Below are 27,969 nucleotides of genomic sequence, written 5' to 3'. Positions count from 1 at the left end.
AATGCATGTTGAGGTAGGTCATGCCGTGTGAACACGCCTGGTTCCGACAGCAGCCCAAAGAATTTTGTGCTGCTGGTTTTCAGGGGCTTGTGAAACGATGGGACAAGTGCCTCAGTGTACAAGGATATTATGTTGAGAAAAGAAAGCATTTTTCAAATCAGTACTCGTATTTGTTTAAGTTCTATATCCTTGAGCCAATCTCCTTCAGCTGGACGTGCTTCTGCTACTGATAGGATTTATAAGTCCATATGTAATTTTGGAAATTGTTACGCTTAAATTCAAATTAATTAATAAATTTATCCTTTTCTTCTTTATTGATTATTTTTGTCTTCGTGTGTTTGTGTGTTTTATTCGTACTGCCTCTGTAATTACTCCCAGCTTTTGAAATCAAAATCTATATAAATATAAAATTGAACTCAAATTATTATTACTATAATTATCATCATCCTCATTATTATCATTACTATTATTTTTATCTGCAAATCTCTGAAAATTTTCAGTAAGCACAACATCTCCCTTGAGGATAGATTTTTCTTTGCTTAGTGCTACTGAGCTACGTCACTATCGTGTTATTTGTATTACTTTATAGACTAAGATTAAATTTTAGTCTAGTTCCATCTTAACCTCAGACTGGCTATTATTACGTACATTTTTGGTTCTCGCCTGTTATAAGCCAGTCTCTGCTGGCATGCATTTAAGTGAAGAACTGAATTGGAATTGAATTCTCATTAATGTCTCATGTAGAGTCGTTTGGCAGCGGCCATGAGATAGGCAACTGTACAACGGCTGTTGTTTAGTAATTGCTCTGTAAACAACGGCCGTTACTAGGCAGCAGCCGTAAACATCATCAGAAAAACGGTGTTTCCTGCGCTGTCCGTACCGAGATGTTATAAGAAGAACAAGGTAGGAGTTGAGTTTGTTGGTGAATTTGCCAGTTAGGTGACTGCTGGGGCTCAGTTGGTGTGAGTTGTTGTTAGAAGCTGATAGCTGGGGCCAGAGACCGTTCTGGAACACTGTGGAAAGGGAACATCCGCAGATAGAAGCCTCTGCCAAGCAACGGTCACTGAGAACACTAGTCTGTGTGTAATAGTGAAATGTAAAGTGTAGTCATGCGTTTACATCAAATGGTCCAATAAATCCGAGTCAATCAAAACACGTCTATGATCAATCACGTGATATTTTTGTTATTATTGTATAAACTTCAATGACGTAAATTACCCTGCTATACCTAACATTTTAATATTCATTTTTTTACATTTTTAGAATTATTATTATTATTATGGACACTTATCGAATATAAACTCAAAGATTCCCACCGGTCTCAATGCTTGTACTTGTCCGCTTATATATATATATATATATACAGTATAATTGACACTAAATTTGCGGGAACTGTTTTAATATTTACACTTATAAATTTCCATATTTCCAGTTGCAGTTGTACATTAGTCATCGGAGACAAATTCAAAGCTACATAAATTTCCACAAGGCCACCGTGCTGTTGCTTAACCTTCTGCAAAAAGATAAAAGTTACCACGAGGAAATTTCCTCTGCTGCCGTTTCGTGCAGCCCTTCGGGAGTACCAGGCACACCAAGGGCAGCTCGTGTTGTTCCCATCTAACCTAACATCCATAGATCTGCCATTTTGTTATCACTGCCAGCCGGAAATCAGATGCTACGAACCTGTAATGGTCTCCAATGACATTCATGTCAAAGCACCTTAATCTAGTCAGCCGATTCAGTAGTCGAAACGGAACACATGCATAAAGAGTTATAATCTTATGAGCCTAATTTCAGCAAATGTCCTTCTCTACTTATAATTCTCAATCCAGAAGGGCGTGAGAAGTTGCATGAAGCCAACTGCTATCATCACAAAAAACATATAAAGATGCTGAATTGTGACAGGGGAGCGGGCATCGCACAAGAAAACTGGTCATTACAGGCTATTTATTTTACAGATATCCTATGAAAGAATAACGCTTGTCTCTTATTGCTGTCATAGAGTCATTAAAACCTTATAGCAGACTTTAAAGGTCAAATGGAGGATTCAGAATACAGCCTGAACAACACACAGAATGAAGAACAACGGTGTGCCAACTGTGGCCAACGAAATATCAATCCACTTGTTTTGTTGAAGATAAGATACTAAGAAAAGGCTTTTCCTTAAAAATGTTTACTCCTTCATACTTATTATGGCAAAGCTATTGTGACGTATTTGCTCAAAGAACTGTGGATCCAGAGAAACATGCGTTGCTAGCGAACCTGTCTGAAACAACCCTCGTTTCTAGGCAACAGCCGCGAAACAGACAACGTAACGACGTCCTATGCTAGGCCGTGGATAATAAGAATATTAGTTCGCAACTCGACTCGATCTCCCTAATTCTGCGAAGCATATATGACCAATTGCAGAATCCTATTGTTTCTTGTATCTGTTCTAGTAGGATGATCCTGCAACGCCACAAAAAGAAAGGCACGAAAATACATATTGGCCGACAGGTATCCTCGGAATACCGGTGTAGTAATAGCCAATCGGTCATTCTTCCGTGGAGTCACAACCTTCTCTCCCTATCTCTGTCACCTCTCATTTAATAAATAATAAAGAAAGGAAAAATCATACTGTAACCTGTATTTCCGGGTCGGCTGTATGCCCCTCAAGGACGACAAGTCTGCTTGCGCCGACACTGAGACTACGTAAACTGGCAGTGATATTGCAGCTTCTAAAGCCGAAAGGTGGACACACTTTTGGTAGCAATCCGATAAATGGAGCATCCTGGTATGCAAGGCTGAATAACTAAAAACTCGAATACTTTTCCAGACCATGACCTATCCAACTTCGTGCGTCAACTAGAAAGTACTTGAGATACAGTGTTCCAAATATGAATTGAATATGGACGTTAAAAAGTACAGATTAAGTCTGTATAAAAATTCTTAATAACATCTGTAATATTATTGCGATATATTCTTCTCATTCCACAGAACAATGGCATTGTTGTTAGAGTGGGCAACACTCATTCTGACAATAGTTTCTGCCCTTTGTGTTGGCTTTATGTTTACTTCACTCGCAATTTCAACTTCTGGAGGAATCTCGGTATCCCTTACGCAAAACCCTTGCCATTTGTAGACAATCTCAAAGAATGTGTCTTGCTGAAAGTGACTATTGGGAACCATCTTAAGAATTTGTATGAGAAACACAGTGACAAGCCATCTGTGGGGATCTTCCCGTTCGGTAAGCCGAGTCTGTTGATTCGTGATCCGGAGTTGCTGAAGTACGTTCTGGTGAAAGATTCAAAGCTCTTCCCAGATCACATCATATCGTTTGACTAAAAGCTGGATCCCGTGTTTGGAAGGAACCTGTTTATGTTGAAAGGACAAAGCTGGCGACAAGTCAGAGCAAATTTGACTCCGGTATTTACGTCGGGTAAAATGAAGAACATGTTTTACCTAGTCGAGCTCTGTTGCAAGGATTTAACTGACTTTCTGGACAAGGAAACGGCTGAAGGTAAGTGTTAACTTCAAGGTGTAAAGTTTCGCATGCACAACCAATCAGGAAAAAACGGAAATTAACCACATGTAGAAACAGCCATATATAATTAATTCATTAAAATCACATTCGAATTTCTGTTTACGAAATTGTAGGATTTGTTTAATGCTGTAGCCCTGATTCAAATACTGTAGGGATGCCCGTTACATATATTCGTACAGATTAATAGAGATGCTGACAAAATTAAGTCACACGATAACCTTGGAGAGTGTATTTTTACATCTGCCTGGCTGATTTCCGTAGTTATATGCTTCTTCTTTCAATATAAGATCCACTACTATTACCTTAGTTCAAGTAAATTTTTAGTTATATGTTTTCATTGCCAACATTCCAACATAAATTTCGACCAATCCTCATCCGTCATCGAAGATTTAACCTCCCTGTTAATCTGGTAAAGGCTTACACGACAATATACATTTGTCCTACAAATCAATACATATTTCTCAGATACCTTATAATATTGTCGCGTATCGCGGGGTATATCGCGACAAATAAATTCTCGACGTATTCGATGTAGCGAATTTTATTTCACATCCGCTCTCACAATCACCCAAATTACAATCTGACGATCACTGCTATCTGCAGTATCACAAATAGTACACTCCAAATGCCACAATACAACTGACTGGTTGCTGGCTAACTCGACGATAGGTCCAGGACTCGCTGACTGACTCAGTACAACTCTGCGGTAGCCACACTAGAACTGGCTGTGAATAGCCTTCGCTTCTCCCTATGTAGCCTCGATCGGACAATACGGGAAAACGGCCACGTAATAGGCACCCTTTTGCCTGGCGCTCTGTTGCTATGTAACGCTAGCGGAGGTCACCGCTGTTACTATCGTAACGTCGCCGCTGTTGATTCGCGTTGCCTAGCGACCGCGATATCCCTCGGTGACGTCACCGCGGAGGGGAGTGGCGGGGCGGGAACTCGCCTATTACCGTAATGGCGGGGCGGGAACTCGCCTATTACCGTAAGAACGCGAGCGTTACGTTACCGCCACGTACCGCTGGGGAGGTAGGGGTCAACATGTCACAATATATTGTGACATAACGCACTGCCAGGCAACGGCTCGTTAAACACAATTGCGCGCAGGCACAGTGACGTCACGCTCCAACAATACTAGTTCTCACGTGACTTGTGTTTTCATGTTGTCCGTGCGACGCCTATATAACGAAGACCTAATTAAGCTTAAATTCGTGGAGAGTCTAGGAGCGCTCAGCAGTTGACAGTACAAGGACGAGAATTGAGCCTGTCCTTAGTGAATTTTGACGATTAATTGAGTACAGAGTAAGACAGAGGAGTACAGATTNGTTCTGACGGTTTAAATCTGTGAAGCCTCCTGACTTCTTCTTCATCGTAGAGGTGCGTCGCTAAGGAATTCGGGTGCTTCCGGAGGCGTGCCTGATATTTTTTACTGGAGAGCGTGATTTCCTCGCGTACTGTTGGAATTCCCAGGTCCTTGTGTAGGACGAAGTTTGGTACGTACCATGGTGCGTTAACTAGTACACGCAGTACCATATTTTGGAATCGTTGAAGAATTTCGATGTTGGAGTTGCTAGCGGTACCCCATAAGGGTATGCCATAGGTCCATATCGGTTTTAGTATAGTTTTATATAATAGGATCTTGTTCTCTGTTGAGAGCTCCGAATGGCGTCCCAGCATCCAATACATCTTGTGGAATTTAGTTCTGAGCTGTGTGCGTTTGGTCTTGATATGTTTTTGCCATGTGAGTCTTTTGTCCAGGTGCATGCCAAGATATTTGGCGTCGTCTGCTTGTGGAATTTGAGAATTATTGAGTTGTACTGAAGGGCAGTTGTCATGTTTCATGGTAAATGTTACATGAGTAGACTTATCTTCGTTGGCCTTCATGCGCCATTTGTTGAGCCAATGTTGGATGTGATTAAGGTGATTTTATAGTGATTTGAAGTGCATGTTTCTGTGTTGAGATCCGTTTCTAGGAGACGAATAGTGGAAACGGAGAATCCTAGTGCGTGTGGAAAGGTGAGTTATAAAGTGTAGAAAGAGTGATTGTGATTAAGAGAACTTGTAAATAAGTGATAATAAATCCAATCATCTGAACTGGAACCCGTTAATTTCTTCACTTGCGTCACCCTACATGTGGCAGTATCGATGTTTGAACGCTCAATGTCCTCTCCTGGTTTGTCTTTTTCAGTTCCCAAAAAATTAAGAAATGTGCTTCGAAGGTTAAGAGAGTGCCAATAGCTTAAACACATTCAGAATAATGTGAAGAAAACGCTGAAAGAACTGTCCGAAATGTATCTAGGTAGGCCAACACAGGATGCGTATCTCAGTCAGGAAGACGGTGCTTTGTAGGTGACCACTCCACTAATTTAGTGCGATTTTTATAATGAATCCGGTTCTTTGTCAGTTTTGTTTATGTATTCTTCTTTTAACCATTATGTTTATTACTCAGTCTATTCCATTTCGAACGATTAAAGGATGGTGGGCCGACTACAGTGGTCTCGCAGTCTAAGGCATGAACTGTGTTCGGTCGCTCGAACACTGGGATCGTGGGTTCGAATCGCACTCAAATTATGGATGTCTGTTTGTGTTCATTGTGTGTTTGTGTTGTCCAGTGTACGTAGCGGCATTTCTATGGGCTGATCCCCCGTTCAACGAGTCCTGCCGACTGTCTTAGAATTAAGGAACTGAGGTGAAACAAAGCGTTTCACGGATGTCCTCTGCTCAAAAGTGGAGGAAACGGGAAAAAGAAAGAGAGAGAAAAATGGTCGATGTTAATTAGGAAAGACGAAGGAAAGAGCGTTTATGTTTTAATTAAGATATTATCTTTTAAAGTAGCGCGAAAGTACTGGGAAAATGAAGAAAATAATCTGTAAGAACTGTCGGTTTCCTGGCCGAAATTCCAAGTGGACACATCCGAAATACACATCAAAGCATTGTTACTCTCTCAAAGTAACTCCGCTCTTACTCTTCAGGCCTCGTGTGGACGTGTCTATACGTGTGTATATATATATATATATTCCTTGGCACTACAGCCCCAGTGGGCCTAGACCTACCTCCATGAACTTCTCCGTTCACTTCCGTTTTTCTAGATCTTACACATTCGGTAGGACTCCTTGGGCGGGTGATCAGCTCGTCGTAAGGTCTCTACCTGTACACAAACACAGAAAAACGCACACAAACATCCATGCCCTGAGTGGGATTCGAACCCACGATCCCGGCTTCCGAGCGAGCGAAGACGGTGCATGCCTTACACCGCTCGGCTACCGTGACCGGCATACGTGTGTGTATATAGTGAAAATAAATTCTCAAACACACTCTCCATAGTGAGAATCCCATTAAAAAAGGAATCACGCCTCCGTCAAATGGGGCAGCGTACTTCTCAGCAGTGTTATTTGTCACGATGTTACGTGGCGCATTGTTACATGTTGTAGAGTAAGGATGATTTCTCATGGAATGTTCGTAGAATGCACACACGACCAATTGTGCAATATGATCGTAACTTTCATTTCACGTAACAGTCGAGATGGTACTGCCGCACGCGTTACGTCACCCTGGCCGACGTCATCCACACGCTAACGTATTCCGACAGCGTCTCCGTGAGACAGGAACCTCATCACCTGTAGCATATGTAAATGCAGGGCGCACACGGACTGTATGTACATCAGCCAGTGAAGTTACCATAATGGCCATTTGTGGAACGAGAACCGTACTTCAACTCGTTCTAGAAAAGGACTATCTCAAATGAGGGTCTCCGAAGTATTTAATGACGATAGACTGCAGTCACACTACAACTAGCGGAGCTCACAAATTTTCCAAACGATTCTCCTCTACGGATGCAATTTTGCAAGTAGCCATAAGTTCAGCAAACATTCTGTGACCGATCTTCCCGTCTATATCAGTGCACAGTGCTCTACACGTATGTTCACAGAGACACTGGGGAAGTACCCGGTTCTCTCACTTCCGGCCTCTCTTCCCGTCTATATTACTGCTCTCTGCTCTACACATATGTTCACAGAGACACCGAGGAAGTACGCGGTTCTCTCACTTCCGGCCTCTCTTCCCGTCTATATTACTGCTCTCTGCTCTACACATATGTTCACAGAGACACCGAGGAAGTACGCGGTTCTCTCACTTCCGGCCTCTCTTCCCGTCTATATTACTGCTCTCTGCTCTACACATATGTTCACAGAGACACCGAGGAAGTACGCGGTTCTCTCACTTCCGGCCTCTCTTCCCGTCTATATTACTGCTCTCTGCTCTACACATATGTTCACAGAGACACCGAGGAAGTACGCGGTTCTCTCACTTCCGGCCTCTCTTCCCGTCTATATTACTGCTCTCTGCTCTACACATATGTTCACAGAGACACCGAGGAAGTACGCGGTTCTCTCACTTCCGGCCTCTCTTCCCGTCTATATTACTGCTCTCTGCTCTACACATATGTTCACAGAGACACCGAGGAAGTACGCGGTTCTCTCACTTCCGGCCTCTCTTCCCGTCTATATTACTGCTCTCTGCTCTACACATATGTTCACAGAGACACCGAGGAAGTACGCGGTTCTCTCACTTCCGGCCTCTCTTCCCGTCTATATTACTGCTCTCTGCTCTACACATATGTTCACAGAGACACCGAGGAAGTACGCGGTTCTCTCACTTCCGGCCTCTCTTCCCGTCTATATTACTGCTCTCTGCTCTACACATATGTTCACAGAGACACCGAGGAAGTACGCGGTTCTCTCACTTCCGGCCTCTCTTCCCGTCTATATTACTGCTCTCTGCTCTACACATATGTTCACAGAGACACCGAGGAAGTACGCGGTTCTCTCACTTCCGGCCTCTCTTCCCGTCTATATTACTGCTCTCTGCTCTACACATATGTTCACAGAGACACCGAGGAAGTACGCGGTTCTCTCACTTCCGGCCTCTCTTCCCGTCTATATTACTGCTCTCTGCTCTACACATATGTTCACAGAGACACCGAGGAAGTACGCGGTTCTCTCACTTCCGGCCTCTCTTCCCGTCTATATTACTGCTCTCTGCTCTACACATATGTTCACAGAGACACCGAGGAAGTACGCGGTTCTCTCACTTCCGGCCTCTCTTCCCGTCTATATTACTGCTCTCTGCTCTACACATATGTTCACAGAGACACCGAGGAAGTACGCGGTTCTCTCACTTCCGGCCTCTCTTCCCGTCTATATTACTGCTCTCTGCTCTACACATATGTTCACAGAGACACCGAGGAAGTACGCGGTTCTCTCACTTCCGGCCTCTCTTCCCGTCTATATTACTGCTCTCTGCTCTACACATATGTTCACAGAGACACCGAGGAAGTACGCGGTTCTCTCACTTCCGGCCTCTCTTCCCGTCTATATTACTGCTCTCTGCTCTACACATATGTTCACAGAGACACCGAGGAAGTACGCGGTTCTCTCACTTCCGGCCTCTCTTCCCGTCTATATTACTGCTCTCTGCTCTACACATATGTTCACAGAGACACCGAGGAAGTACGCGGTTCTCTCACTTCCGGCCTCTCTTCCCGTCTATATTACTGCTCTCTGCTCTACACATATGTTCACAGAGACACCGAGGAAGTACGCGGTTCTCTCACTTCCGGCCTCTCTTCCCGTCTATATTACTGCTCTCTGCTCTACACATATGTTCACAGAGACACCGAGGAAGTACGCGGTTCTCTCACTTCCGGCCTCTCTTCCCGTCTATATTACTGCTCTCTGCTCTACACATATGTTCACAGAGACACCGAGGAAGTACGCGGTTCTCTCACTTCCGGCCTCTCTTCCCGTCTATATTACTGCTCTCTGCTCTACACATATGTTCACAGAGACACCGAGGAAGTACGCGGTTCTCTCACTTCCGGCCTCTCTTCCCGTCTATATTACTGCTCTCTGCTCTACACATATGTTCACAGAGACACTGAGGAAGTACCAGGTTCTCCCATTTCCGGCCGATGTTCCCGTCTATATCATTGAACTCTGCTCTACACCTATGTTCACAGAGTCACTGAGGAAGTACCCTGTTCTCCCATTTCTGGCCTCTCTTCCCGTCTATATCAGTGCACTCTGCTCTACACCTATGTTCACAGAGTCACTGAGGAAGTACCCTGTTCTCCCATTTCTGGCCTCTCTTCCCGTCTATATCAGTGCACTCTGCTCTACACCTATGTTCACAGAGTCACTGAGGAAGTACCCTGTTCTCCCATTTCTGGCCTCTCTTCCCGTCTATATCAGTGCACTCTGCTCTACACCTATGTCCACAGAGACACTGAGGAAGTACCCGGTTCTCCCATTCCTGGTCGCCTTGCCCTCTATATCACTGCACTCTGCTGTATTCGTATGTTCACAGAGACACTGAGGAAATACCCGGTTCTCTCATTTCTGGACCGGATGTGCGGCAGTGACTACACACTTCCTTCCGCTTCCGGGAATGGAACAGTAATACTTCCCAAAGGGACAGGGGTTTACATCCCGGTACTCGGTTTACATTATGACCCGTAGTACTATCCAGATCCACACAAATTCGACCCGGAACGTTTCACAGAAGAAAATAAGCAGAATCGGCCCAACTACACATATCCCCCATTTGGGGAAGGTCCCCGAATTTGCATCGGTAAGAACAAGTGCATATTCAGGATCGGTTTAGAAAGTACGGAATTAATTGACACGGAAGATACAAGTGTAGTGTTGTTTGATCCACTGGTTGTTATAAATATTCCCACCACTATGGTTCAAGGCTGAATAGGGCAACGGATATACTTTGCAGAATTGCCCTGACCTGCTGGTGAATCAGATTTCAGTGTATTATCCAGAATCGGAATTTCATAAGACAGAATGTTATTGCAACTTTGCGATGCACAATATTGTTATTGGCTCTTCTTTGTTCTCAACACATTGTGAGTGGCTTGAGGTTCTCAAGGCTTGAGCACAAAGGATACTGTGAATTCACCTACTTCTTCCGGTTTCCTCCTTTTCCTACTCACCAAACCCTCAAGTAAGGCGCCATAAGTTACTCCGAATTACCCGGTACCCGACTTGCACCGCAGTACAAAACAGAAGGAAAAGGTAAAATGTAAAGCTATATAATGTAACAGGTCCATAGGGCTGTGAGATGTCGAGATATTTCTGAAACATCACTAACTGTGTATGTTAAATATTGTACCCTGTATCAATGCATTCATAACTGCAAGCTACAATTGTTTCCACTGTTGCTTGTATTCCTGTAATTACCCGAGCTTCTGGTTCTGTTCACAGGACAGAGGTTCGGGTTGATGCAGGTCAAGGTGGGACTGAGCTACATACTGTCCCGTTTCCAGGTGGCTCCCTGCAGAGATACGCTCCTGACTGTTGTTTTCAATACGAAATCCGTTCTGCTGAAGATGAACCGAGAGATATCAATGTTTTTCAAAATGACTAACTTCTGACAGCACAGTTCTTTGTATAATATGCTCCAGCAGTTTTATATATGAAATATCCAAAGAAGATGAATTTATTGTTTTTTGTAAGTCCGCGCCATGGCTCAAGCGGTTAGTCGCTGGCTTCCCACCGCGGCCGCCCGGGTTTGATCCCGAGTCTGGTCAAGTGGGATTTGTGGCGGACAAAGTGGCGCTGGTGCAGGTTTTCTCCCAGTACTTTGGTTTCCCCTACCAATCTTCATTCCACCAATTGCTCCACAATCACCGTCACCTATCAGCTGGGGCTGGTACATTAGGCCAGAAGTGGCCGCAGTACAAGGAACTTAGCCCCACCCCACTAGCAATAAAAAAAAATGTTTTTTGTTACATCATTATTGAGAGTACGTATTTGTGTTTCTGATTATGATTGGCATAGATATCGGCTTTAGTTAATGAGCTAATGATCTCAATCTGGAAGCTACTTCCATTTTTTAGGTTATTTTAATATTCAATGTTCAGTAAGGCTACATATAAATTGCAGTTATGCATGTGAATAGTCCATAAATGTATAGACCTATATGAAAATGAAGCATAACCAGACAGACATATTGTCGAGTCAAGTGTAATATCTCCAATTTCTTAAAAATCTTACTCAGCCTTTCTTACAGTACACAGACAAGGACTATGAATATCGGTTTGGAATAAAATAAATTCTATAAAATACTATTTTGTGCCCATCGATTCTTACCCAGAATATAATAAACTACATCTTAGTATACACAACCGAACAACAAACAAATATACTTCTTGTCTTGTAGGGACTAGTGACTCCTTGATTTTGCCATAGGGGGACTGCTTAGTGAATTGCCTGATCTGCTTTCCACGCATAAATTAGCTCTGTTCAACTTCCCACCTGACGTTAGGCAGAACTACAGGAAGAGAGCATGCACGTATTACAAAGAATGCCTCTCCCCATCACTCTTATACTAGAGATGGTCTGTTTTGATATAATTTATATTAAATAAATAACGGTCAAAGACCCTGACCCTGAGACCAAAAAGATAACTGCATTCTTTCGACCCTGGAACGCTGCCAGTTTTCACGCTCTTTCCCCACCCTAATTAACCTTTTCAAACTCTCGTCAAAGACGAAGTGGCTATGACGCCCACACTTGTCTTACGAAATGCAAAACTGACTTCTTACTGCCACGCCTGGATACATCCAATTTAATTGAATTGTTACAAGTGAAAACATAGCAGAGAATCTGCATCCCTTTTCCATAACAGATTTTCTCGAAATACGTATTCAATATTTTAACATGCATACCCACAGCCAGTCAACAGTTCCATAAACATGTTCCAACCCCAAACAATAAAAGGACGTCATATCCAGGTCACGCCCGAAATATGTGCACGGAATAATAGAGGAAGCTGTGTTCACTTTCTGTCCGCGCAATTGGTGTATGCGCGGTGAAGTCCCACGATAGGTGACCGTCACGTGACATGTTTCCTGTAGGTTCGTGCAGCTTGCGCATGTGTGGTGGCGCTACACAGTAACAGGGCGTAGTTCTCACGTGATATGTGCTTTCTGCAGGTCAGTGTCCGTATCGGTTCTATATAATTGAGCAGAATTCCTAAGTTGCAGTTATAGTAAAATTCAGGAGAGGAGTACAGCAAGCAAGTAGCAAACTGGAGAAGTAAGTAGTTGGCGACAGGAGTACAGCTCGAGGAGTACAGCAAGTAAGTAGTAAGCTTGAGGAGTACAGAAGAGCATAATGAGTCAGCCTGTGAAGACTTTATGTGTGCTGTAGTACAGCGATATTGGGTGTGTGTGATTTAGGGAGACTTTTATAGTTCCCATGTTATAAATTCTTGAAAACTAGTGCAAATGGATTGAAAAGGTCAGAGTGGAGTGTTTTGTAGTGTGAAAATCAGTAACAGCGTTATAATTATTTGCAGTTACGACCTGTACGTGGTCTATAAATCCAATTACCAATCGGAACCCCGTCTTTAGTCACTAATATTATTACCATTATTTATTAGAAATATTAACTTGCAGAGAGTGCGTGCCTGGCGTCTTCCCACAGGTACCTACAACGACAACAATTATTGTCCTTCTCTTCTAGAAAGAGTTGGTATTGAAATTCCTGCTCAGAGCATATATAATTTTTATACGTTCGATTGCTCATCCAGTCACAATTCTTCAGCTGAATATGCTGCTGCTATTGCAGTTTCTTAGTCCTCAAGTGAGTCTAGATTTTTTGTGTTTAAGTTTAAAATCACCTTAATTGATTTTCCCCCTTTTTCTTTTTTGGTATTTTATTTTGTTCTTGAGATCTATTTTGTTGCTATTCTTTATTGTTGTTATTTCTGTAACTGTCCTATAGCTATTAAGTTCAGTTTATAAAATCAAAGAATTCAACTGAATTATTATTATTATTATTATTATTATTATTATTATAAATATAATTATGATTACAGTCATCATTAAAAATGCCTGTCATATACACTGCCTTGTTCTTTTAATTTGTTTGTATGTATATTTACTTTCTTTCGCTTATTCGTGTCTACTTTTCAATTAGCCATTCATCTGTTAATAAAGCAAAAGAAAAACTTATTATTACTATTATTATTATTATTATTAATATAATAGGAATGAATGATGAGGAATGAGTATAGGATATTGGTGGGAAAGCCAGAAGGTAAGAGACTACAGGGACAACCAAGGCGTCAGTGGGTGGACAACATTAAAATGGATCTTAGAGAGATAAGATTGGATGGTATGGATTGGATAGATCTGGCTCAGGATAGGGACCGGTAGAGGGCTCTTGTGAACTTGGTAATGAACCTTCGAGTTCCATAAAAATGCTGGGAAATTCTTGAGTAGCTGCTGAATTGGCGGCACCTCCAGAAGAGCTCAGCTCCAAGAGTAAGTATTACTATAATTATTATTAAAATTATAGGATGAAGCCTCAAAAGTTCCACACTACAACCATGTTTGTAATTATTAACCTAAAAACAAAATTTTTACGAATGTTTTTGATATTCGTCACTACAAATTTTCACGTACTCATCTCCAACGGTCCATTAGTGATCGCTGTCAAACGGAAACACATAAAATTTCAAAATATCTCCGTGTTATTGCTTTATCGTCTACAAATGAGCATTGTCCTGAGGGGAACTACACTTTTTAACAACTATAACCGCATCTTATACCTCATGAGGGGCCTCTTATATCGATTGCCTCTGGTGTTGTCCCCATCTAACCTTAATTCCATACACCCTCGCCAGTTTGTTATCACTGCCTTTTGGAAATTGGATGTTACAAAGTTGCAATGGTCTCCAGTTACATTAATATTATATGAAACTTTGTGAAAATTGGTCAAATCTTCTCAAATTTAAGTGTGAACGCCTATATATAGCACTGCATTCTTCCATACAAAATTTTAGACAGTTTCCTCCCCTGATGTTTTTCAGTGTTACTGTGCAAAGTGAGCGGCGATACACTCTGAGGTTATCAAAGAAATCAGACGTGTGCTGAATCATGGTGATCGACAGGAAATAGAAATTTCATGTTTGCTGAATCATAGTGTTTGCTGAATCATGGTGATCAGACAAGAAAAACTGTTTATGTCATGAAATTTTCTAAGAAAAGACTGCTCGTGTTTAATTTATGATAAAGAATTGAGATACTGCGACCTTGCAACTGGCTCACACGTTATAGAGCGAGTGAGCCAATCATGACCTGCAAAAATCAGACCTCATTACGTGCATGATAAAACATTAAAAATAACTTGATCCACCATCAATTTTATTTCTTCATACTTTATGTAGAATAAATAGGCCTATAACAATTTTAATAAATAAATAAATTAGTGTGTGAAAATATTAATATATACTACATAATTTGGAACTAAAACATTCTAAGTATACAAGTAATATATATTCTATATATAAAATAATAAGTAACAGTTATAAATAAAGACATACTCGTATGAGATAATGAAAGGTCTGGTTCTAACAATAATTTACTTTACTTCAACTGGCTACAGAAAACAGAGCGGACTACGGCCAGATTTTGTGCACCAAGCGTTGTAAAAACAGTAAGGGATTAAATAAGAGCATGGAATATGGTAGCAGACTTAATAATCCATAATACTCTCCCGTGTTCGGGATTGCGTGACTAATAATTGTGGATTCTTGGTTTGAGAATTATGTTTATTTCACGTCAGTATCACAGTTACACGTTCAATTCTTTTTGGATAACTAATGCCCCATGCTGTCTGCATCTTTTGAGACTCACTTTTGCACTCTTGGCTTCAATTCTGAACTCAGACCTTCACTTCTAAACTCTGAGCTCTGAACTGCTCTTCCTTTATTCCTGCTAGGCTAATCGGATAGGAATCACCTCCTTGAAGCGTTTCTTTTCTGATATCCGTGGTAACAGTGTGTTTAGAATGTTACCACGGATATGTCTCCAATAGCTCCATAAAAACACAGAGTAACGGTGTGTTTCGAGTTACCACGGATATGTCTCCAATAGCTCCATAAAAACACAGAGTAACGGTGTGTTTCGAGTTACCACGGATATGTCTCCAATAGCTCCATAAAAACACAGAGTAACGGTGTGTTTCGAGTTACCACGGATATGTCTCCAATAGCTCCATAAAAACACAGAGTAACGGTGTGTTTCGAGTTACCACGGATATGTCTCCAATAGCTCCATAAAAACACAGAGTAACGGTGTGTTTCGAGTTACCACGGATATGTCTCCAATAGCTCCATAAAAACACAGAGTAACGGTGTGTTTCGAGTTACCACGGATATGTCTCCAATAGCTCCATAAAAACACAGAGTAACGGTGTGTTTCGAGTTACCACGGATATGTCTCCAATAGCTCCATAAAAACACAGAGTAACGGTGTGTTTCGAGTTACCACGGATATGTCTCCAATAGCTCCATAAAAACACAGAGTAACGGTGTGTTTCGAGTTACCACGGATATGTCTCCAATAGCTCCATAAAAACACAGAGTAACGGTGTGTTTCGAGTTACCACGGATATGTCTCCAATAGCTCCATAAAAACACAGAGTAACAGTGTGTTTCGAGTTACCACGGGAACGCGCCCCGCGAAGCTCCGCCCAGCAGATGCGCAGGTTGCGGCTTTCAGGTGGTACGTCACAACAATTTGCTTATGTCTTCACTGTATACATATAACACATGCTCGGTCGGTGTGAATAATATAGTAGATAGGAAATGCTGTGTTTAAATTTTTCTCGTGGCACTCTCTGGGTGACAAGTATGAGAACTTCTTCGTTTCTGATGTGTTGAATATTATTGTTATTGTTCATGCTGCTAGGATTATTATTAATTATGGTTTCATTTTCTCAGTTTGGTTCCACACAAATCGAAGAATACAAGGATCACCTTAGAAACTTTCCCAACCCCCCCCCTTCTTGCTCCCAATTTGGAGCATAGGGCTGATTTGTCAGTTTCATGATCACTTTACAGACGGTAGGACCCTTTTGACGAGTGATCAGCCCGTCGCAAGGTCTCTGCCTAAACATAAAATTAAAAAACACAGAATAAACGCATACACACACCAAATATCCATGCCTTGTATGCGATTCGAACCCACGATCCCGGCCCCCGAGCGGGCGAAGACAGTACATGCCTTAAACCGCTCCGTTACCGAGACCGTATTTCCCTAATTTCGTTAGACCATACGCGTATTCGTTTGTTCACAAGGTCAGTCTATTTTCAATAACCTTGATTTGTCTCTGATACTGATGTTGCTTATGCACTGCCCGTTCCCAGCATAAGAAGGTCTCTAACTGCGCATCATCTCTTATTTACTTACTTACTTACTTACTCTCATTGAGGTCCTACTTATTTTAAATGAAACACTGAGTTGTGTTTGGAATTGTTTAGTCAACATTTTGTTTTGTTGTGTCATTATCAGGGCTGTGCATTAGAGTTTTGTCCTTTTCTAGGTTCTTAGTGATGATTTATTTGGTCTGTGATCTAGTGGTCAGAGTTCCTGGCTACAGATCCAGAGATCCGGGTTCGATTCCCGGCGCTACCAGATTCTTTCGGAGAAGTAGTGGGTCTGGAACGGGGTCCACTCAGCCTCGTGATGATAATTGAGGAGCTATTTCAAGGAAATAGAGGCTCCGGTCTAGAAAACCGAAATTAACGGCCGTGGGGATTCGTTGCGCTGACCACACGACACCCTCTATCCGCTGAAGTTGGCACTAAGTTCGCTGAGAAGCTGCGGTCGCTCGGTCGGTGTAGTTCACTTGTGGACTGAAATTACGGAATTTATCATTTTAGAAAGAGTTTCTCTTCATTTTCCTACCCGAAAAGCAGGTGACGTCCTTTTCAGCTGTATTCCTAGCTACCGCCACGCTACTGTTCAAAACTCTGAAGAATTAAGGACAAGACCTTGGATGTTACATACCTCCAAACAACTTCTCTCCTGATAATGTGAGGATGGAGAAATCTGGGAGGTTATGATTGGAGAAGTATCGACCATTAAGTGTGGACAATAAATCTGTGCAGAAATCTGGCTGGGAAACTTATAGTAAAACTTCAATTTGCATTACCGAGAAAAGAGTGAAGTGTGGACTCTGAATTCATATAAAGGCAGAATTTAGTATTTATGTTAATGAACTTCGGTTCGTAACACGACTCAGCTTCAGACATCTGTGCACGGCAGAATTGTCTACAAAAAGGGAAAGCTATCCCTGTAACAGGACGCGAAGGCCCAATAGGATTGTGAGACGTCGAGGCTCCCACATTTTCTAGGCAGTCAGACGGTGAGGTTATCAGGCTTACGTGCTGGCAGCCCTTTTACCCGCCAAGAAGTTTCCTGGTACTCGTTTCTGTTCGAGGCTGAGTCGACCCCAGTGTAATAGTGCGGCTGGTAGAATTAGGTCAATTGAAAAATCCAATGATCTCATTGGGATTCGAAACCGCAACCTTCTGGCTTGTAACTTCCTATATTCCTTTCCCCAGTCTTTTTGTCGCCACACTCCTAAACACCGCCAATAAAGCAAAAAAAAAAATACTTCCAAGCCTGCAGGTGCAAGTCGACTACAGGTTGAATGGCATTACTTCAGCCACTCCTTTACGCTCTGTTCACAAACCCATCTCGCAACTTCTCTGTCCTTCATTTCAGGCTATCATATTTCGATACTGACAACGTTGCTAAAACAACTTAACCGAGATAAGTACAGAATTACAGTATTCTATAAGCTACTGTGATAACATTGGGCTAATAAGCCCGCCTATGACAGGATGATGATCCTTCCACCGAAGGAGCCTATGTTTTTCAATTGAGGTCAATTGGAAAACGTCGAGATAAGTACATGAATGTTAGACTGTGACCTCCAATGCACATCCTCTCCTACCCTATTACAGGGTACGTTCTCCTTCCTTGCTGGCCAGAAGCGGCAACCGTTTCGTTTCTTCCAGTATTACGGCTTCAAAGGCCGAGGTGGACACACGTTTTATGCCAAGCCAACAATATTCTCACTAGAGCGTTCCGCGTGCCGGAGTGCTTTAACACTTAACTCGAGTACATAACTTGAACACATAATATTCTTTGCTTGAGTTGACCATATAAATTTAAAATTGCAGAGTAACAAGGAACTGAAATTCTAAATATTAGCTATTTATGACATATTCTTGTGATTCTACAGAAAAATGGCGCTATCGTTAGATTGGTTAACGATCAGTCTGACCCTCTTTCCTCTTCTTTTTATCAGCTTATATCTTTATTTCGTTCGAAATTTCAACTTCTGGAAGAATCTCGGTGTCCCTTACGTCAAACCACTGCCATTTGTAGGCAATCTCAAGGAATGTGCCTTGCAGAAACTAAATATTGGGGCACAGCTTAAGAAATTTTATGAAGAACACGGTGATAAGCCGTATGTGGGGATCTTCTCGTTCGATCGGCCGAGTTTGTTGGTTCGTGACCCGAAGTTGGTGAAGAATATTCTGGTGAAGGATTCAAACAACTTTGCAGACCGCATAGTCCAAGTAGACGGTAATTCGGACACCTTGTTCGGAAGGAATCTCTTTATGTTGAAAGGACAACGCTGGAGACAAATCAGAGTAAATTTAACTCCGGTATTTACGTCGGGTAAAATGAAGAACATGTTCTACCTGGTACTTCTTTGCTGTAAGGACCTGACAGACTTCCTGGATAGGACAACGTCTGGCGGTAAGTGATCTCAGGACTAAAAATTCCGCAGAAATTTAAAAAGTAAAATAAATCTAGGAATGATTATTAGATATAATAAGGAAAAACACAAAAACTTTAACTGACGCTAGTAAGGAGATTGGTCTAGAAGTAAACACAGAGAAAACTAAGTACTAGTATATGTTGCTGTCTTGTGACCAGAATGCAGGGTAAAATCAGGACATGACGATAACTAACAAATATTTTGAAAATGTGGCACAGTTCAGATATTGGAACGATTTTAGCAGATTAAAATTTGATTCAGGAGGAAATTAATAGGAGATTGAATTCGGGTAATGGTTTCTACCGTTCAGTCTAGAAGCTTTTATCTTCTCATCTGTCTAAAAACATAAATATCAGAATACGCAAAAGTATACACAAAGATATTGGGTTTTCGGACTTTTCCTCACCTGATGACGGAAACAGATCCAGTTTCCGAAAAGTCGTATTTTTCTTAGTTATCTTAAAACCAGGACGCGGGGTAAAGTCCGAAAACCCAATATCTCTGTGTGTTATACACCATCGTCAGAATCCTATAGTAACTACACGCAAAATTATAATATTGCCTCTGGTTTTGTATGAGTATTAGGCTTGACCTCTGACATTAAGGGAGCAACAGGGACTGAGGGTGTCTGAGATCAGGACCGAAGAGAGATGAAATAACAGGAGGTTAGAGATAAGAGCATAATGACGAGCTTCACAACTTGTACTCTTCTCCAAGTATGATTAGTATGATCAAGTCATGGATGATGAAATGGGACGTGCATGTAGTACGAATGAGAGTGAAGAGGAATGCATGTAGGATACTGATGGCACAGACCACTAGGCAGACCAAAACGTAGCTGGGTGGATGATAATAAAGTGAATCTTAGAGATATAGGATGGGGTGATGTGGGCTGGATCGAACTGGCGAGTGGAGGGCTCTTGTGAAGACGGTAATGAACTTTCCGATTCCATAAATTTCTAGAAAATTCTTGAGAATCTACAAAATCGGCGGCTTATAAGGGGCTCAGCTCCATGTATTCAGTTGGTTTTTAGGAGTGCTTGTAGGTTCTAAAGGGAAGAGAAGGGAAGGGTTTTCTTGACACCGGGTCCTGACTAGTCTCGACGGAGCGCTTGTTACCTGTTCACGTACACATTAATACAGGCTTCGACAAAATACGGTGGCAAGCTGCTTTAAAATGGCTGATTTTGTCATCCACGGCAGCTGTAACTTCACTCTCCCACGCAAGTGGTACGTGGCAGTGTTTGCCTTGTGACGGACGGATTTGTGCGTTCTTCCCCTCTGAATACGAGAAAAAGGTTTTAGTGTGTCGTCTCTATGGCCCTGTGTGTGTCCGCAAGCCCCTCACTGAACAGTCGGGTTTACAAGTAACATTCTAGACCTGTATTCGGAAGTTTCTGCTTTGTGATCTTGTCTCAGAGATTTCTTTCCTTCCAGGTTAAGCTTCAGGGCCGCATGTTACCCACCGAGGCGAGATATATTGTGCCCTCATAAGGTTAAAATTTCCATCTTGAAATTTTAGGTGCCGTGGAGCCTCTTTTGGGCTTCTTAAACTTTATTTTTAGTACGATTTTATGTTCTAGTTGCTAGCTCCCTGTTAACTTTGTACTCGTTTATTTGTTATATACCCATTTCATTCAATTGTAACTTACATTTGTAAGTTTTGTTTTTGCTAATACACGTTTTCAATAACGAAAATATTCTTCCACTGTGGCTTAACTGCAGCAACGCTGAACTGCCTACCCTCCACACACATGATCCGGGGCGAGCAGAGTATGTGACAAAGAGACAGAGAGGATGAATCGTTTTTCATTTTACTTAATATTGATAAGAAGTTCTTGGAAGAGCTAATCGTCTTCTGTCCTTTGATACGACACGGATCTCATAGAAAACGACCCCTCCACCAATTTTTTATTGCAGTGGTAACGTTTTTACCGAGTTGTTACTTAGCAACGGTAAGGGGAAACAGACTAACAAAAACAAGGGTCCAGTAATTCTATTATTACGTGTATTCATTACCGCAGGAACGTTTTTACCCAGCCGTTGCCTAGTAACGACAGGGGGGAGACACATACGGACCCACAGACCGATGGGAAGGATTTATGAAGTATTCCGTTGAGATGGGCTTAAGTGCCATGATATATACAGTACCAGGTTATATGAAGATAGGTTCAGGCATTCAGAAGTTATAAGGGAGGGATTAACCGACACATAGATAGCACAAATATTGCATAAGCTTACTTTAGGAAACAGGGCCGATTATGAATAATGTAGTTTACTTTATAAAGTCTTCCTTTTCCCCACACAATCTACTGTGTGTTTCATACGGTTCTCAGAATAAACACCGATCATTTCTCTGGAATACATTAACCAACCTGCCTTTGTAATACAAACACAAGGTGCTTCATATTATTTAGGGAAAATGAAATCAAAATTTCTCCATATTCCCTTCCTCAAAATTTAATATAAAAAAAATTGCTACTGAATACAGCATAAACTCTTCCGGGCTTTTCATAAAGTAGAAACATCTACATCTCATCATTTCATGTTATTTCCGAGCTATCCTTGTCTGAAGGATGAACAGGCACTGCCTGGGAAGTTTCAGAGCCGGAAATATTTCTTCCCTGGATGGAATACCTGTCGTTACTCCTTCCCACTTTTTATTCATATCTTTCTCTTCCTTGTCTTTCACTCTGTCCGCATGTTATTTTCCGAGCTGCGCGTCTCTCTTACTACGATATTTAATTATAAGTTCCTCTGTCGCCCCGGTGTTTCTTCTTCATATGCATGAGTCTGTGTTTCACTAGAAGTTTCCCCGTTTTCTCTTCTTCATATGCATGCATCTGTGTTTCACTAGAAGTTTCCCCGTTATTTCTTCATCATATGCATGAGTCTGTGTTTCGCTAGAAGTTTCCCCGTTATTTTTTCATCATATGCATGAGTCTGTGTTTTACTAGAATTTTCCCCGTTATCTCTTCTTCATATGCATGCATCTGTGTTTCACTAGACGTTTCCCCGTTGTTTCTTCATCATATGCATGGGTCTGTGTTTCACTAGAAGTTTCCCCGTTATTTTTTCATCATATGCATGAGTCTGTGTTTCACTAAAAGTTTCCCCGTTATTTCTGCATCATATGCATGAGACTGTGTTTCACTAGAAGTTTCCCCGTTGTTTCTTCATGTGCATGAGTCTGTGTTTCAGACAATTCCACAGTAGCTGTAGCCACATTCCTACGAGAAGAGTCTATTGAACAGTAGGCGATTAACCACTCCACATTCCTAACATCTGCAAAGGGCACGACAGAACGGGTTTCGTTATAGCTGTGACCTGACAGTCCCTACGAAACAACACAGCAGCAGCATATGTAACGTAGCCTGTTTGCAGGTTCCCCCGTGGACGTGGCGGAGATGATGACCAGGTACACGACAGACGTGATAGCCTCCTGTGCCTTCGGGATCCAAAGCAACTCCCTGAAGAATCCTGACGCAGAGTTCCGGAGATATCTACGGAAAGTACTCGACTTCTCTGTTAAGAAAGGACTGATATCACTAATATGGTTCTTCGCACCTTCCTTTAACACCATTTTTAAATTCAAATTTCTGGACGACAGAACGACCGATTACATCAGGAAGACCGTCTGGAGTACAGTGGAATACAGGTGAGAACAAAGTGTCTTCATTTTCTTTTAGTTTCAGAACAAAATACAAGTACAAAAAATAATAGCAAAATGACTCAACCCTGATTTAATTTAACAAAATTTAACTGAGAAGGGAATGGTCGGATCCGACATGTCGAAACTTGCCCTGATTTCCCCCCCCCCCACTGCAAGAGTACACACAACAAAATCCACTGTCAAAATTTTAGCTGCTAATACGCACTGCAAGTATTTTTTAAAAATTGCTCAACATGGCCAATATTGTAGGCTGCCAGACCCTTGGAGAAATGCCCATCCCTAGCAGAGCAGAGCAGTACGCAACACGCAACACGGCTGACTCAGCCTGGGCTTCCGGTGCATCGGTAGAGAGATAACAGGGCACAAATCTATCGTAATCTGACAAGTACACTTTAGTTTTTCCATTAATAGTTACTCTGACAGAATTTGCAAGTGATTTACTATCCAGATCCAACCGTAGTTACCATTTTATTTTTAGGTTAACAGTGTTTATGCAACTGTATCAATAAGCATTGTAATTTCTTTATATAGGCCTGCTGTTATTCTTGCAAGTGCTGTGTGATCAGTCTGGTTTCGATAAAGAACTGTGTGCCTTCAGGAACCTTGAGGCAAATTGGAACCACAAATTAAAGAGAGGCTGTTTACTTGCAAAAATCTTATATTGACGTATCAAAATCTGGCAAAATGGGAGTAATTTTCAATATTTCATTCGAACCGTCTTCTTACCCGTTGCAGAAAATAATTCATTGCTTTTGTTGGACTCTTGCCCTGGATATAATGACACCTCTGTCCTTCAGGAAGACGACCAGAAAACTGTTGATATGATGAGAATTCCCCCAGGAACAACAACTGTGATTCAACCACTTGATAAAGAATTTTTTCGACAGTGGAAAGCATTTTTCAGAAAACTGTCGGACAGTATACTTTCTGATAGCTCTGTGTCATTTCAGGTCTTTCAACGGAACAGTGTTCTTAAACTTCAGCCATTTGTACATTACCAGTTTTCATCGCCACGTTTTACGAACTTGATAAAGTATGCCTGGTACGCAGCCCGATATGCAGAACAACGGCCAGGCCCACTTCTTACTCCATCCCAGTTTTGTCTATAAAAAAAAAACTCTTACTCACTGCGAAGTGCCTAAATGCATTAACTTTTCATTCGTTAGGTGTGCGTGGCGTAAAGAAAATGTCTGTTTTCATCACGCCATAGACACTTCGCAATTTTGTGACGACTATAAAGAATGAACAACGAACTGCTTCATTGTGGGTAAAAAAGTATTACAGACGATGTACGTATGTGCATTATGTCCATTATAACAAACTAAATCCTCCAGTAGGGAGATGCACGATCGTTCGTCCTTATTGCCCAAGATCAAGCTCGCGCTGTCTCGTCACAGCTGTTGTGAGATCTAGGAAGCGTTGTACAAGCGGTTCCGCTTACAGAAAAAAATGAGTAACTTCGGCAATTTAAAAAAAAAAACTTGCAGTGGGTATTAGCAGCTAAAATTTTTACAGTGGATTTTGTTGTGCATACTCTTGCAGAAAAAAAGGCAGGTTTCGACATGTCGGATCAGACTACTCCCTTGTGAGAATTTTCTGGGAACTAGTAGGTCTGGAACGGGGTCCACTCAGCCTCGTGAGGATAATTGAGGAACTGTTTGAAGGAAATAGAGGCTCCGGTCTAGAAAACCGAAATTAACAACCGTGGGAATTCGTTGCGCTTACTACGCGACATCCTCTATCTGCTAAAGTTATCACTAACTTCGCCGACAAGCGGCGGTTGCTCGGTCGGTATAGTTCGCTTGCGGACTCAAGCCACGGAGATTTAAAATTTAAGATAGCTACTAATACGACCTTCACGTTAAGACCACTTACGCTCTGCAACAGCAACTTGTCAGCGTTCAGAAAGGAAACTTATTAAAAATGTGTCCATTCTCTACAATCCATCTTCGTACAGCGGAATTCCGCATTATCAGCTGACTCGCTTCCACCGAAAAATAGCCCGATTCTTCCTCCGGAGTTGCGCTTGGAAAGGAATTCCGCGTATTTAAGGAATCTAAAGAAATATTAGGAATTATTAAGTTGTTTATACTTTGTACATCGTCCGGTATTCTATAGTGTTTCTGCAATACCGGGTGGTGGGCAATGCCCAAAACCCCAGTAATTCCGAGTGTTATGAGCTCTTTGGAATTGAAGGCACAAAAGATTTAAGAGAAAGATACATTTCTTTGCCACTGCATTCACAATGACTGCAGGGCCCATCTGGCCTCTTGTACAATGTATCGATTTTTTCAACGGGCATTATCTTGAAGCTAACTTCAAATCTATCTAATGGCAAGCGTGAGAATGCATGTGTGAGTTGGTGGTTAAGAAACAGGGAGAGTTCTATTTTGTAACGTCCTTAATAATTAAATTTAAAAACACCCACAAAAAGGAACAAAATTATAATTACATATTCGTCATTAAGAAAGTTAATTTAGTTCCTTAATATCAGCTATTAAGAGAACGGAAACTCTCACAAAAAGCGAAGCTATAAAACGATCTCATATTTCTTTGTCATGGTTTATTTCTCAATAAAATTCCGTGCAAATGAGGTAGTTATTGTCACGTTAACTTTAATAACACAGTTAAGCTTGTGTTCAACACAATACAGTCTCGAATTTCATAGCGTCATTAAATTACGTATTTAAAACAGCGCCGTTGGCTCTTAGAAACTATATTTCGGTATAGCAAAAAGAATACTCCTTTTCTTGCGTAATAATGTCTGTAGGCCTAAATCATCTTCCCTTCATCGTGTATCTTTAGAATCTATTCCAAATTTCGATATGCCGGAAAGCCAAACTCAAGATCCTGTTGGATCTCGACGAATTCCGCAGCCTAGTGTAATACGCCATTTTGAATTTATTCATTCTCTGTGTTATGCACCGACATCCATAAGAACTGCACAAATAGCATGCAAACAACTGACGCCGCAGAAGGAAGGCAGCGCATGAAAACGTAACGAGTGATAATCACCAGGAAATGTCTTTTAATGAGTGGATGACGTAAAACGGAAAATATTAAATTTCTTCAAATTAGGAAACAATTTATTTTAAGTACATTACAAATATATTGTAGCAGTTTTGGCAAGCTGGACAGATGCATGAAGGGCCGAAACACGAAGCAAATTTCCAACGGTTTATTTGTAATTTTTATGTAAAAGAGTAATTGTAAATAAATTTGCATTTCAGAAGAAAGGGAATTTGTGTAAGTGAAACAGTCACTCATCAGTGCAATAAGAATTCGTATTCGGACGAGTAAAGAGCATTAAGATAACTGGAAATTTCTATTCGATTTTTGCTGCTCCTCACCAGAGCAACGCGTGTTTAGAATATTTCATTTTCGAAGGCGATTTAACGCTAATATGAATCTATCGCTCTTTCTGTGTAATGATATTGTGTCGCCTAACATAAGGTTACGGACGTTATAATGCCATCCTGCTTCTGGGCAAAGAACTATGTAGATCTATGTGGGATTTGAGGTTCTCACAGCTGTGGTTATGATGAGTTCTGTATTCTGGGACACACTGCCTTGTAGTCTGTTGAAAGTCTACCGGCGTTTCGGAGGAACATGCCGCCTTCATCTTCACGGTCGAAGAATAAACGAAGTAAGAAACCATAGTAAAAGCAGATGGAAAGCAAAGCAATCGTCTTGTCGACATTTAGAAAAGAGAAAAGAAATGGAGGACAAGTCAGTTCCCGTTGGCTCGCCGGAATGACAGAATGAAATGCCAGCATCCACTGGCTCTATCATAACTGAATGAAGCAACAGAAAACAAGAAGAAGATAATAGTTCTACTGTATTTCCCAAGTTTCGTGAGATCCTTAACAAATCTTCATTTTCAAGGTCACACGATACTCACAGCAAGATACCTTTGTATCTTGCTGTGAGTATCGTGTGACCTCACAGCTAGATACAAAGGTATATTCGTTTGGACCCTTTGAGTGTGCTGATATTTCGTTATGAAAGAGTAAAGTCAGTTCCGCTGACCGTTATCTACACCGAATTCAAGAGAATGACGACGCAGGCGCCATGTCACGGCTTGTATGCACACTGAAAGCAAAGCCTGATGATAGATGGCACTGCATCCGCACTCTCAATACATATATAGATTTCTTTCCATAACTCTTCAACCTCACAGCGTGCATATTCAGAGAAATAGCGATTTCCATTTTTCCATTAAGAGCTATAACGTATAATTGTGAATCACAGTGAGGTAGGTGAAGTGTGAGCAAGGATGGTGCTGGTAACTGCAACGGTTTCTTGTTGACATTCCGACCGGTTTTACGCTAGTTTATAAGTTTACTTAAGAGTCCCGTGAACATATGTGATCAGAGCTATACAATGGGTTGGTTTTGGGGATGACACAGCTAACAAGCTTAATCCTTGTAGACGGCGATAACTATCCTCTAAGACCGTATTTAAGCATCCTGTTGCAAGCAACAAATTGTTCCTTTTTCTTCCACCCACACTTTTAACACAACATGTTTCGGCCCTAGATGGCCATCTTCAGGTATTTTAATATATTAAATCTGCTACTGCATTTATATTAAATTAAGTGGTCTGCAACGTGTGGCAGTAGTGTGGTTGAGACACTATGCTACAAGCCGGAAGGTGGCAGGATCGAATCCCGATGAGGTCAATGAATTTATTTTTCTAATTTACCTAATCATTCCAGCAGCACTATGGCCCTGGGGTCGACTCAGCCTCTGACAGAAATGAGTACCAGTAATATTCTTGGAGGTAAAGGGCGGCCGGAGCGTAGGACTGACAACATTACTGCCATATGTAAGCCGATTCTCTAGAAAAAGTGGGAGCCTCAACATCTCACAACCCTATGGGCCTCCACGGCATGTTACAGGGATACTTTTACTTTTACTTTACTTTACTTACAATGTGTGATTTTAGTGCATATTAATTCAGTGTAGCAGTATTAAAACACCTGAAGATGGCCATCTAGGGCCGAAACATGTTATGTTAAAATTGTAAGTGGAAGAAAAAAGGTACAGTTTGTTGCATCATTGACGGACTGTGTTATACATGGACGGTCTATCCAGTAAGGCTCAATTCTGTCG

The 27,969-nt window shown here is 41.6% G+C and overlaps 2 protein-coding genes and 1 pseudogene across 7 annotated transcripts in view; 2 read left to right on the top strand and 1 right to left on the bottom strand.

Moving 5' to 3' along the window:
* LOC111871160 (putative tyramine receptor 2) overlaps window positions 1–27,969 on the bottom strand; it is a 248,106-nt gene that overhangs the window by 31,275 nt on the left and 188,862 nt on the right. The gene's annotated exons all lie outside the window — the stretch shown is intronic.
* On the top strand, window positions 2,932–11,046 carry LOC117282836 (annotated as a pseudogene).
* Window positions 18,337–27,969, top strand: part of LOC111871152 — a 35,971-nt gene continuing 26,338 nt past the window's right edge. The window contains exons 1-2 of the mRNA XM_033754128.1: window positions 18,337–19,160; window positions 22,567–22,840. Coding sequence (XP_033610019.1) covers window positions 18,641–19,160; window positions 22,567–22,840 — 794 coding nt within the window. The 5' untranslated portion in view covers window positions 18,337–18,640. The remainder of the gene's footprint in view (window positions 19,161–22,566; window positions 22,841–27,969) is intronic.

The sequence above is a fragment of the Cryptotermes secundus genome, unplaced genomic scaffold, assembly GCF_002891405.2.
Source record: "Cryptotermes secundus unplaced genomic scaffold, Csec_1.0 scaffold282, whole genome shotgun sequence".
Taxonomy (NCBI): domain Eukaryota; kingdom Metazoa; phylum Arthropoda; class Insecta; order Blattodea; family Kalotermitidae; genus Cryptotermes; species Cryptotermes secundus.
Note: the sequence above shows the minus strand (reverse complement) of the source record. Positions and strands in the feature narration are given on the sequence as shown.